The following is a 12,297-nucleotide window of genomic DNA, read 5'->3' on the forward strand; positions in this document are numbered from 1 at the left end:
TGAGACAATGCTGAGACATCAATCCATGTGTTTGTTTCAAAATCAAATTTCAGCAGGTTATTGATGTGACACTGGAAGCCCAGTCTTGCATATATTACCTATAATGAATGTGTTTAAAGGGATAGTTTGACCTAGATTCTGATTTGGGTGAAATGTTGCTTACTCTAAGTTGTTCTTGAAGGCCCATGGAGTCCTTTTTCAAAACAGTTCAAACTATACCTGATGTGGTTCCATGCACTTTTCAATGCACAGACCCCTTTACTAACTTTGAAATAATTGTATATTTGTACAGACCTTTTACTGTGCGTTAACCTTAAAAGAACATCCTGTCCTTACTGTATGTATAATGACACATTTTGTAATATTACACTTCTTATTGACCCAACAAATAAAAAAATCAGACTGAGGGCAAATACAAATACATTTTGTAGAGGATAACTATGTAGAAAGGTTTAAAATGTGATGTGTATAATGTGTGAGATAGCCACTAGTGGGGCAATTTCTGCGATGGTAGGGCTTTTCGAGACATGCGATTTCTAGCGCTGCAAAAAGTAATGCTCGTTGGGTGATAAGAGTTTCAGCTAAGGTACCGTGGGGTGCAGCAGCATTTTCTGCAGGAATAACCTCAGGGCCAACAGAAACATCAACTGGAGCAGATTTAGCTGTGGCTATGGCACGTTCACACTGTTCGCGACATTTTGGATAGCCCATGCCAAAGCATCGCCCAGAGTGCATCGCATGTGGGCGTGTTTGTGGGCGTGCTAGCATCATATCAGTAGTTAAGTTGTGTATCAAGGTTTGTATGAAGGTTTGATTATAACTAGGTAGTAAGCAAAAAAAAAACAGCAAAAAAACTAAAAAAACAGCTAGCTAGAATAAGGTAGCTAGTCAGCTAATGTAATTAGCTAGATAACAATAGCATTATATATAATTATATATAACTATCTCGGCCACCTGCCTCCACATTACATTTTTTTGTTTGCGTCTCTGTATGAAAAATAGTGTGCAATCCGTTGCTATCGAACAGTTCAAATTTCACCTTGTCCAAAAGACCGCAAAAGCATACAATGGAACTTCAATTGTGGAACTAAGTTATCTGTTCTTTTAACTGTGCGGAAAGCATTTCATAACCACCTATGCAAAATCCCGTGCTAGGTCAGTCCTCAGCTATATTTGCATAAAGTCTGGAAATCTGAACTCAGATCCCACAAATCGTTTTTTTCCTGGGTGTATATTTAGTGGGTCTGACAGGGTCAGCAGCAGGTACAGCAGTGCTGGTGACTTTGGTGGCTGAATTCAAAACAGAAGCAGCAAAGCCCATTTGCTGTGACCTTGTACAGACAACAATGTCTGACACTGCTGCTTTGGCGACACAAAAGGGATTGACGCAAGAAATGGATGCAGACGTTTTCTGGGGGATATTTGAAGACTTGGCAGAAGGAGCTACATGAAAAGGTCTATCTTTTACTGGAGACTGCAAATCTGTCTTCCTGTAACAACTTGACTATCTCAATTGCTGGTTGGATCTTTTCCTTTCATATAAGAGAGGAGCCAGGGACAAAAATGCAGCTAGGTCTGGAAAAAATTGACACTGACACATGTTTTTATTTTGTCTGTTTACCAAAATCTATTCAAGTTACAGTTAAATAAAATGGGCTTTAGGAAGATTGGCTCGAAGTGCAGTCTCTCAGCTTTAATTTGAGGGTATTCACATCCAAGTTGGAGGAGAGGTTTACAGCTCTTTAATATGTTGATCCCTCTTTTCCAAAGGGACATAAAGTAATTGAACAATTGGCTCAAAAGCTGTTTCATGGACAGGCAACACAAAAAGGCCTGGATGTCTGTGGAAGACAACAGTGGTGGATGATCATACGATCCTTTCCATGGTAAATAAAAACCCCTTCACAGCATCCAGCCAAGTGAAGAACACTTCAGGAGGTAGGCATATCATTATCCAAAGCAAAAACAGAGGGTTCCCCACAAGGTGCAAACCATTAAGAAACCTCAAGAATAGAAAAGTCAGTTTGGACTTTGCCTAAAAACATTTAAAAAAGCCATCCCAGATATGAAACAGCATTCTTTGGACAGATGAAACTAAGATCAACCTGTACCAGAATGATGAAGGCTTGGAATGGCTCATGATCTGAAGCATACCACATCATCTGTAAAACACGGTGGAGGCAGTGTGATGACATGGGCATGAATGGCTTCCAATGGCACTGGGTAACTAGTGTTTATTGATGATGTGACAGAAGACAGAAGCAGCCAGATTAATTCTTATGTGTATAGGAATATATTGTCTGCTCAGATTCAGAGAAGTTGATTGGATGGCACTCCACTTTACAGATGGACAATGACCCAAAACATACTGCAAAAGGAGTTTTTTAAGGTAAAGAAGTGGAATATTCTGCAATGGCCAAGTCAATCAACTGATCTCAATCTGATCAGGCATGCATTTCAATTGCTGAAGACAAGACTTAAGGCAGAAGACCCACGAAGGAGGAAACCCAGGATTTGGTCCATGCATTCCAGACTTCAAGTAGTAATTGTCTGCAAAGGATTATCGACTAAGTAAATTAACATTTTATTTATGATTGTGTTCATTTGTCCAATTATTTTTGTTCAACCTCTTGAATTAAAGCTGAAAGTCTGCACTTCAATTCCATCTTGGTTGTTTCATTTCAAATCCATTGGGGTGGCGTACAGAGCCAAAATTATGAAAATTGTGTCCAAATATTTTCATATGATTCCTCAATCAGGATATTTTGGCATGACATGACAATTTCATGAATTTCCCTTTGCATGATACCGTAGAAATATTTATTTTAACATTGTGATTTTACAGTAAAACCATTATCATCCCCAAAATGACAATATGGTCCTTACTTACTATTTATACAGACTGACAACAAACTGTCTTCCTCAACATTTAAGAGGAATCCTCAAATGCAATGTATCATTGTTTAATATTGACATAGATATATCAGTCGAGCTTAACTGTCTAGAATTGCCTCACAATTAAAAACTAGGGAGATCACTAGGAAGAATTTACTAATCGGTGTTCTCATGTGTGGTGTTTTTTTAGATTTCTTGCTGAAAGCTGCTGCCTCTCCTCAAAAGGCTCCATATCTCAGATTAATGACTGGGTAAGGAAATAAAGTTTCTTTTTATTTCTGTGTGCTGTTTTTAAGACCTGAAGTGCTGTGTTTAAGACCTGAAGTGCTGTTTTTAAGACCTGAAGTGCTGTGTTTAAGACCTGAAGTGCTGTGTTTAAGACCTGAAGTGCTGTGTTTAAGACCTGAAGTGCTGTGTTTAAGACCTGAAGTGCTGTTTTTAAGACCTGAAGTGCTGTGTTTAAGACCTGAATTGCTGTTTTTAAGACCTGAAGTGCTGTGTTTAAGACCTGAAGTGCTGTGTTTAAGACCTGAAGAGCTGTGTTTAAGACCTGAAGTGCTGTGTTTAAGACCTGAAGAACTGTGTTTAAGACCTGAAGTGCTGTGTTTAAGACCTGAAGTGCTGTGTTTAAGAGCTGAAGTGCTGTGTTTAATGTTGACTGTTGGTTTGGGTCAAGAGGGGAAATAGCTGACAAGTGTCACTCCAGATCTTTTCTCATTTACGTCTCAGGAGACACTTTTCTTCAGGCCAATTTATACCCATTTCATGCACAGAGCAATAGGAATAAGTATAGTACGAAGATCTGTCGTCTGACCTAATCCACTAATCCCCAAATTGGTCAATCTCTCATGGGGGGGGTATTAAAATGTGAGTGTGTGTACCCCAGTGCAATATCAAATAACAACGTTAACATAATGCAGGTTAACAAACAAAACACTACCACTGAGGTTTTCACTAGTTATTACAGACATATATGTTGACCCATACCTAATCCATGATATTGGCTGAAATTATTAAGTCATTCATCAGTGAAGATGGAGTTTTAGATGCAAATTGGACTGAAACAGCCTTAGAAGAAATCAAATCAGATTGATTTACACAGTACAAGTAATCACTATTGGTAATTAACGTACCAAGTACAAAAAAGCAAAGTTATATTTGTTTACACAACTACTTTGAATGAGAAGCCACATCTAATTTTTACATGAAATGTATGTTTCTACACAAATCAATACATAGACATTCAAATTTCCACCAAAGCCAACGTTTCTGAGTGACTTGAATTTGCTTGGTTAGGTTGGACAGTATTCACCCTTATGTCAAGAAGTGTTCCTTCTGTAATCTCCATTGATCGGTGGCAGTGAGACATGCAAAACCAACTCCCGAAGTAGTTCTTCTTGCATAACAAACATGTGTATAACATACTCTTTCAGAGCCATTTTAAGATCAACTACCAGGTGCCTGTTGGTCCTGTTCCATTAAAGCTAAGTGTTGTAGGTTCTGGTCAATGCCAGCTCTAAAATTTGATTTGGGGCCCATTTCCCCCATCGGTCTGAGGCACCCTAGCGATTGCTTATGCCCAGAACTGGCCCTGATTGAACATTGGTGCTGACATCAGGGGGAAGTCTGTGTGGCAGGACGTCTGGCCTGGACTTACCATGGGAGAGGCAGGGCTTCAGCTCAATGCCCTCCACAATGTCCAATGGCGCTGACCCTAGGACTACGGGTGTTCGTTAACCCTGTGGTATCATGGCCAAATTTCTAAATCATACCAACATTGTTACTGAATATCTCCCAGATTTGGCTCATTCATCGCCTTTCATAACTAACTATTCCCCAGGTTGTTGCTGTAAATACCAATCCTGTAAATTAAGATGTGAAGTATCACCACAAGAAGTCATACATGCAGAAGAATAGCATAAATTAAATATACATTGAAGTACTTGGTCCAATTCAATTTTATTTTCAACATTTAAGACAATACACATCTCATATATTGATAACAATACATTGTCATCAACATCATTATTCTTCTACGGTAGTTGTAATATATTACTTATACTCCTTTCAAATATTTCAACATATTCACATACTGTAATTTATCTGGTACGACTTTGCTCATTAAAAATATTGAAGAGCTTCACTGGTTTTAGAGTGAACAGTAAAATAGCACTACTGTGGACAACTGGGAACGAGGGTAGAGGTAAAGAAGTTGACACACTAGGGAAATGACAAGCCTTCAGCTAAGTCCTCCAACTTGAACAGAGACCCAGCACATATCGAACCACTCGTGAAAAGTAAATTGACGTCACACACACACCCACACCCACCCACACAGACACACCCACACACAGACACACCCACACACAGACACACCCACACACAGACACACCCACACACAGACACACAGACACACCCACACCCTCCTAAACACAAAAATGATAAGGAACTCTGCAAAAGCTCTTCCCCTTGACCACTCTCACTAAAATGGGGCACTGGGTTTTGACTAATATTATATTATTGTTATCTACACATATCTGGTAACAGCATATATTAAACTAACATTACACCAAGATCTCACACCTCCAATGTGTTTAACTACTATGGACAGACTTTACAGTACTAACTGTAGTCACAAAGTCTGTTGTCTGTGCTGCCTTGGACATCCCTGTACATCTCTCTTCAGATGTAGAACCCAATAGAATGGGAGGGCCATCGTAAATAATAAAGACAATATGAATAATTCAAATTGTCTCAAATCTCTGAGTAATCATATTCTGCACCTAACTAGGCTGAAATGTCCCTTAGGTCTGGATTTTTTCAACCTTCATTTGTATAAATATTTTATACAATTTTCTCTACTGAACAGTGCCACACAACATGCTAAATGACCCTGTCTGCTTGCAAAGGAAATCAATACATTTGTGAGACCCAAACTGAATTAACCTGAAAGACCTCCTTTTTACAAACAGTTACAGCCACGGCAACCAGCCAAAAGATGAACTCACAATGAAGCCAGACCTTAGGGAATACCTAAATTAAGTTTGCAAAAAAAACAAAACACAAAGGGCTTTCCAACACATTAGTCATGTCAATTCCATAATAAATATAGCACTCTATATTAAATAGTACTCTTTTGCCGTACAAAAAAAGCAATAAAAAAACAACTATAAAATATACATACAAAACACGAAGATATGAATGTGTTAAAAACGACAATCACTCAGACCAATGACCAAAATGTTGCTGACATCATTGACAATAGTCAATTACTTGAGTTACACTCTCATATACAGTTCCTAATAATTTAGACAACAGGAGACCTGTTCTTCAATTTGCCACATGTGAATAAAAGCTTAAAACGGAGTATGTTTCACCATTAACCGGTGAGGAGTCGACACTTATGTGGCAGCAAAAGTAAGCATGTCAACATATGTTAGCCACATATGTTGAATTAAACACGTGATGGTACCACAGAAGCAGTCCAATAGCAGGCCTACTTCTGAAATGTCTCAAATACACTTCGTTCACGTCTTTCATTTGAGGGTAGAATCTGAAACACTAAATATGTGGAATCTACAAAGGTAATACTAACTTTAAAATTAATTCATTGCATACTGTAGTATATAATTAACTTTCCTTTACACATGCCATTTTCCAAAGTTTTTAACCAAATGACTGAGCCTCTATCTCCAAGTATATCTCCTTCTCACATTCAGGTACTGTACGTACTGTAACTCTCTGTACCTTTGTATTTCAAAAACACAATTAATTTCCAGCTAAGAGAAATATGTATTATAAGACACGGCTTTCGTATTTGTTCAGCCTGTAATAGCGTCAACAGCGAGGTTAAATCAGAGCTTACTATCTATACCAACAACACTGTGGTCATCTGGGTGATGTTCATTAGGGCATGTGACGGCAAGTGTTTTAAAAACGTTTTGCAATGGAATATTAGAACGTCACATTGGACAAATCCAGGTGGTCTCTCCCTGTTTTCATCCGTTTTTGGTGCCCGGTTGACTAATGAACACAACTCCGGTGCTACTGCTTGGAGTGGGACCTCTTAGATTTAGGGTGCACTGGCAACGATCCCACACGCCGTTTCCAACCTTTCTCTAAAGTGTGCTGTATGTCTCATAGCTCCATGGCGTCATACGACAGTCTTTGCGATCGCTGAATAGCAGTGGAATGTTTCGTAACTCGCGTCAACCGGATTATAGTAAAATCATGATTTCAAACATACGCCATTCATACTGACAGAAATCATAGAGAAAAGACCAATCACCTATTAAGACCCTCGGTAGCTTTTGCAGACATTCACACGCAGTCATACGTGCCCACTCACGCCCGCACAAACGCACACAGGAGTGTGGGGCTGGGTCACTGGGGGGGATTGTCACTAGAACTTGGTGAGGCTTAGGCGCAGGGGTAACGGGGCTTGGGGTGGGGCGTCGCGGCGCGTACAGCATGGGTGTTGGGTTAGGCTGCGGGCCGGCTCCTAGGGCTCCTCGAAGAGCTGCAGGTCCAGTCGTACCACGATCTCTCCAGTGGGCACCTCGTGGAGGAGCAGCCTCTTGGTAATGGGGCCTTTGGAGCCCTGGTCCTTCTTAATGTCCGCCAGACGGATCTCGGTTCTGCCCAGGAAATCTGCACGCGCAATCGGAGAGGGAGAATAAGCATAAAGGAGGATTCAGCAGCTTGTAGGACACTCACCACTGAAATACAATACATGGTGCAATATCGCATGAATGCACACGAATCAAAGGAACGTAGGAAAGAAAAGGCTGCTTGTGTGTCCAGGTACAAGCTTGGGCACATCCGTAGCGCGCGTGTGTGTGTGTGTGTGTGTGTGTGTGTGTGTGTGTGTGTGTGCACGTGCATAGGGCCTCACCGTCAGGAGAGAACTGGTCCCTCTCGAACACGGTCACACAGAGGACGTCCTGCTCCAGGTCCTTGATAAAGAACTGACAGTTGGAGTTCCACTTGGGGTTGAGCGTGTCCTGCAGGGTCTTGGTGATGTGGCACTGGGAGCCCATCGTTACCTCGCAGTACGGGTTGCTCTTACCTAAAGAGAGATCGCACTTTAGGATCGCAAAATCACAAACTTTCAAAGTCCTCTGTGCTAATCACACCGTGTTCCTACTCCGCATACCAAAATGAATCGTTTGGATGTCCCTGGAATGTCAGGAGGTTGTGTGATAGTCCCCCGGACTTCTAAACTGTTTGCTGGGTAAACCCCGGCACAACACGCATGGTGCTCAAATTACAATGTGCACCCTGTCTTTTGTCAATGCTATCATCCTACCCCTGCACACTGCTCAACACATATTAAAGGGTGTTGTCTTTTGTCAATGCTATCATCCTACCCCTGCACACTGCTCAACACATATTAAAGGGTGTTGTCTTTTGTCAATGCTATCATCCTACCCCTGCACACTGCTCAACACATATTAAAGGGTGTTGTCTTTTGTCAATGCTATCATCCTACCCCTGCACACAGCTCAACACATATTAAAGGGTGTTGTCTTTTGTGAATGCTATCATTCTACCCCTGCACACTGCTCAACACATATTAAAGGGTGTTGTCTTTTGTTAATGCTATCATTCTACCCCTGCACACAGCTCAACACATTAAAGGGTGTTGTGTGGCCATCTCTGGTGTCAGGGAAGAGCAGATCTGTGTTGAGATTCACATGGGGGTGAAGTCTGTGTGGCAGGACGTCCGGCCTGGGCTTACCATGGGAGCGGCAGGGCTTCAGCTCAATGCCCTCCACGATGTTCACCATCAGTCGGCCGATGCCCGTGGCCCTCTGAGAGCGGACTGCAGAGGGATGCAAAAGAAATGGTCAGTGACAGAGTTAGTTGCTTAGCAGTTGATGTTTTTTGTTTCAAGTTAAAATAAAATAAATTGGTCATTCCTACTATTCAGTGACATTTGTAGGGCCTAGAAACAATATTTGTTTTAAAGTCTTAATTTCTCTCTCGTTTTTTTTTTTACTTATTATACATTATCAAAATAATATTTCCTATGGTTTCAATTGTCGTTTTCAGCTTGAAACCATAAAACTAACACAAGAAAATAAAAAACAATAGATAGTAAAGATGGGAGATTCTCACTTATTTTCTTACCATAAAAAGTATGTTACTTTGGGAACATGATATCATTGCAGAATGTCAAGTTTTCTAAAAAGTCATTACTGGGACATAACATGGTGGGCATTAAATTAAGGGGCGCAGAGGAAAGCCTATTTTGTTTAAGAATTGCAGCAATAAAAAAACGATTTATCAAACTAAGAATGAAAATTCCCCAAATGTCGCGATATTAACACATTTCAAATACATATGGAACGCTGCAGTGGGGACAATATTGCCAATGTAACTGCATTATGTTTTACATAAAAAAAAGGCCTAACCTTTATAGATAGCCATTTAGAATTAATGTTTTTCAAGAAATTACATTAAAAAGACCATGCCATGTACTGGGGATGTATAAGTCACAGCCAAGTAGTCACTCATCCTTATGTGGATCCAAACTGCACTATTAATAACTATCACAAACATTTTTATTACAAGTTTAATATCAAGATTCTAACACAGGTTGAAGAGTGTGACTTACGGAGAAATAATAAGTACATACATGGCACTTCTACAATGCAAAAAACGTTCAAAACTGAAACGTATTTATAGTGATAATCACTGTGATGCTGTTCAAGGAGAGTATGGCTGCTGTCGTTCCAGACGCAGAAGGGGGAGAGAGAGAGGAGAAAGGAGAGACAGAGGATGTTCTACCCAGGTACGCCTTCTCCCTCTTCTTCTTCTCTGTCTCGATGAAGAGCTCTGAAGCAGCCTTGATCTTCTGCACCCAGGCCGTCCTGCGTACGGGAAGACAACGGGAATGTCAAAAGTGTGTTCCTCCTTGGGACCAAGCCCAGGCTGTGTGTGTTAGTAAGTACCTCTCATTGATGCTCTCGGCTCGTATCGTGTAGACCCTGTCGATGTGGGAGATGTGGAAAATGGGCTCGTCTCCCGAGGGGTCCGTTGGCAGCTTCACCAGGACCTCGTTCAGGAAGATGGGCTGTGTTTGGGTCAAAGGTCAGACGTCACAACCAAGGTCGGAACCCCTGAGCTTCAGTAGCGACTACCCACAAACCGAGAAAGCTTTGCATTGGTATTGGCTACAGGGAGTTTATAAATTATATATATATATATATATATAATAAATGATTAGGCTTAGTTTTGGACGTGACACAACAGCCTTACTTTGGGGAGGTGGGTGGCATGCCCAAAGCCACACTCTATTTATCCTCTTTCCTCTCAAACCTGTTCATATAACTGACTAGCCAAAGTGGTCCTAGGGCCCTGGGCAAAAGAGGTGCATTGAATAGGTTACAGGCTGTCTTTCGGGTGGGACTTTAAAAGAGCCATTGGTATCATACAAACGCAGAAATATGCTAATTATAAAGGATATTGGGGAAAGGCTATTTGAATTTAGTACAGGTGTTTTGTTGTCACACTGTAGATTCAGTCTTAATGATTTTCTATTGTTTATTTTGGGGTTTTATTCTGTGGTTGTTGTGTTGCCTTGGGAGTCAAAGATATTGGAAGTTGGGACAAAGCTCTGGAGAGCTTTCAAGTGATGCAAGAATACACAGACTGACATGGACTCAGCAAGCTGTTGGTCATATTTCTTCTCAAAAGGTAAGCAATGCAAAAAAATCAAGCTGACTACCTAGCTTGTTAGCTCCATATTTTTCCAGTACCATTAGCCTAAGAAAGGGATCTACACATTGTTTTTACAATGAGCACACATAAATAAGAGCACAATTCAAATAATTGAGGTACAGTTTTAATTGCCTTTAGTGATGACAATTACCACAAATGATGGACAATAACAGAGAGCTGAAAACATACTAAACATAACTGCCTTTTTGCAAAAGTCTCAACCGTTTCAGGTACCCTTTTTTTTGCTTTCAATTAAGTACATTTCTTCACCCCTCTGCAACATTTCCCTAGGTCCTTATTGTACAAGAGAAAGTACTACACTACATATTTTGTCAATTTAACTGGCTATACAAACTACTCTAAAGTAGGTCCTATGAATTATGTTGTAGATTTTCCCAAATTCAGTTTCCTCAGTTTATTTTTTCTTGGATTAAGTTTCTTCAGGTGAAAACTGCATTTACTTCAGAATTGTTCCCTAAGTTAAATTATATGATATCACTGCAGCTGGGACAGCGTCAATGAAGCATGTGCAACAAGAGGAGATACACATTTTATTTCTACATTAGGCAATTTGTTTCATTTATGCAGAGTAGTATAAAACAGACTCCTGGCTGGTGTTTTGAGGTGGAAATCAGCACTTGCACATGAGCAAATTCTTTATTTTACAAATTTCCACACCAAAATGTTTAGGGGGATATCAGAATGATATTGTTGCAATGTAGAGCCCTGCTAGACTTGGTTCTAGTTATAGTGCATCACAGACAGAATTGGCTATGAAAAATGAGAAGTTGAACCAGAATTTGTATAAAGTTTGCGAGAATGTCCAACCTGTAATCCAGTTAGCTAAACATAGAAAGCTAGTCCAGGACACATATATAGAATGTATATCCCACAGGCAGGATATGATAGATCTCTGAAAAATCCAAACCAAGCGTTGAGGCTAGCTTGTTGTGATATACAGTATCTCACAAAAGTGAGTACAACCCTCACATTTTTTTAAATTACATATTTTCATGTAACAACACTGATGAAATGACACTTTGCTACAATGTAGTGAGTGTACTGCCTGTATATAAGTGTACATTTGCTGTCCCCTCAAAATAACACAACACACAGCCATTCATGTCTAAACCGCTGGCAACAAAAGTGAGAACACCCCTAAGTGAAAATGTCCAAATTGGGCCCAAGTGTGTCAATATTTTGTGTGGCCACCATTATTTTCCAGCACTGCCTAAACCCTCTTGGGCATGAGCAATGACAGGCTGACCCCCAACCCCTTCAACCTCTGCAGCAATGCTGGCAGCACTCATATGTCTATTTCCCAAAGACAACCTCTGGATATGACGCTGAGCACATGCACTCAACTTCTTTGGTCGACCACGGCGAGGCCTGTTCTGAGTGGAACCTGTCCTTTTAAACCGCTGTATGGTCTTGGCCACCGTGCAGCAGCTCAGTTTCTGGGTCTTGGCAATCTTCTTATGGCCTAGGCCATCTTTAAGTAGAGCAACAGTAAATTTTTTCAGATCCTCAGAGAGTTCTTTGCCATGAGGTGCCATGTTGAACTTCCAGTGACCAGTATGAGGGAGTGTGAGAACGATAACACCAAATATAACACACCTGCTCCCCATTCACACCTGAGACCTTGAAACACTAACAAGTCACATGACACCGGGGAGG

At 40.7% G+C, this 12,297-nt stretch overlaps 1 protein-coding gene across 10 annotated transcripts in view; it reads right to left on the reverse strand.

Annotated features, from left to right (window-relative positions):
- Nucleotides 1-4,835: 4,835 nt before the first annotated feature.
- itsn1 (intersectin 1 (SH3 domain protein)) overlaps nucleotides 4,836-12,297 on the reverse strand; it is a 50,878-nt gene continuing 43,416 nt past the window's right edge. For all 10 annotated transcript variants that reach the window (XM_034289880.1, XM_034289879.1, XM_034289881.1 and 7 more), the window contains 5 exons: nucleotides 9,852-9,973; nucleotides 9,688-9,770; nucleotides 8,636-8,719; nucleotides 7,790-7,963; nucleotides 4,836-7,545 (listed from right to left, as the gene is read on the reverse strand). In XM_034289880.1, the coding sequence (XP_034145771.1) occupies nucleotides 7,397-7,545; nucleotides 7,790-7,963; nucleotides 8,636-8,719; nucleotides 9,688-9,770; nucleotides 9,852-9,973 (612 nt within the window). In that variant the 3' untranslated portion in view covers nucleotides 4,836-7,396. The remainder of the gene's footprint in view (nucleotides 7,546-7,789; nucleotides 7,964-8,635; nucleotides 8,720-9,687; nucleotides 9,771-9,851; nucleotides 9,974-12,297) is intronic.

This window comes from Esox lucius, chromosome 22 (assembly GCF_011004845.1).
Source record: "Esox lucius isolate fEsoLuc1 chromosome 22, fEsoLuc1.pri, whole genome shotgun sequence".
Taxonomy (NCBI): domain Eukaryota; kingdom Metazoa; phylum Chordata; class Actinopteri; order Esociformes; family Esocidae; genus Esox; species Esox lucius.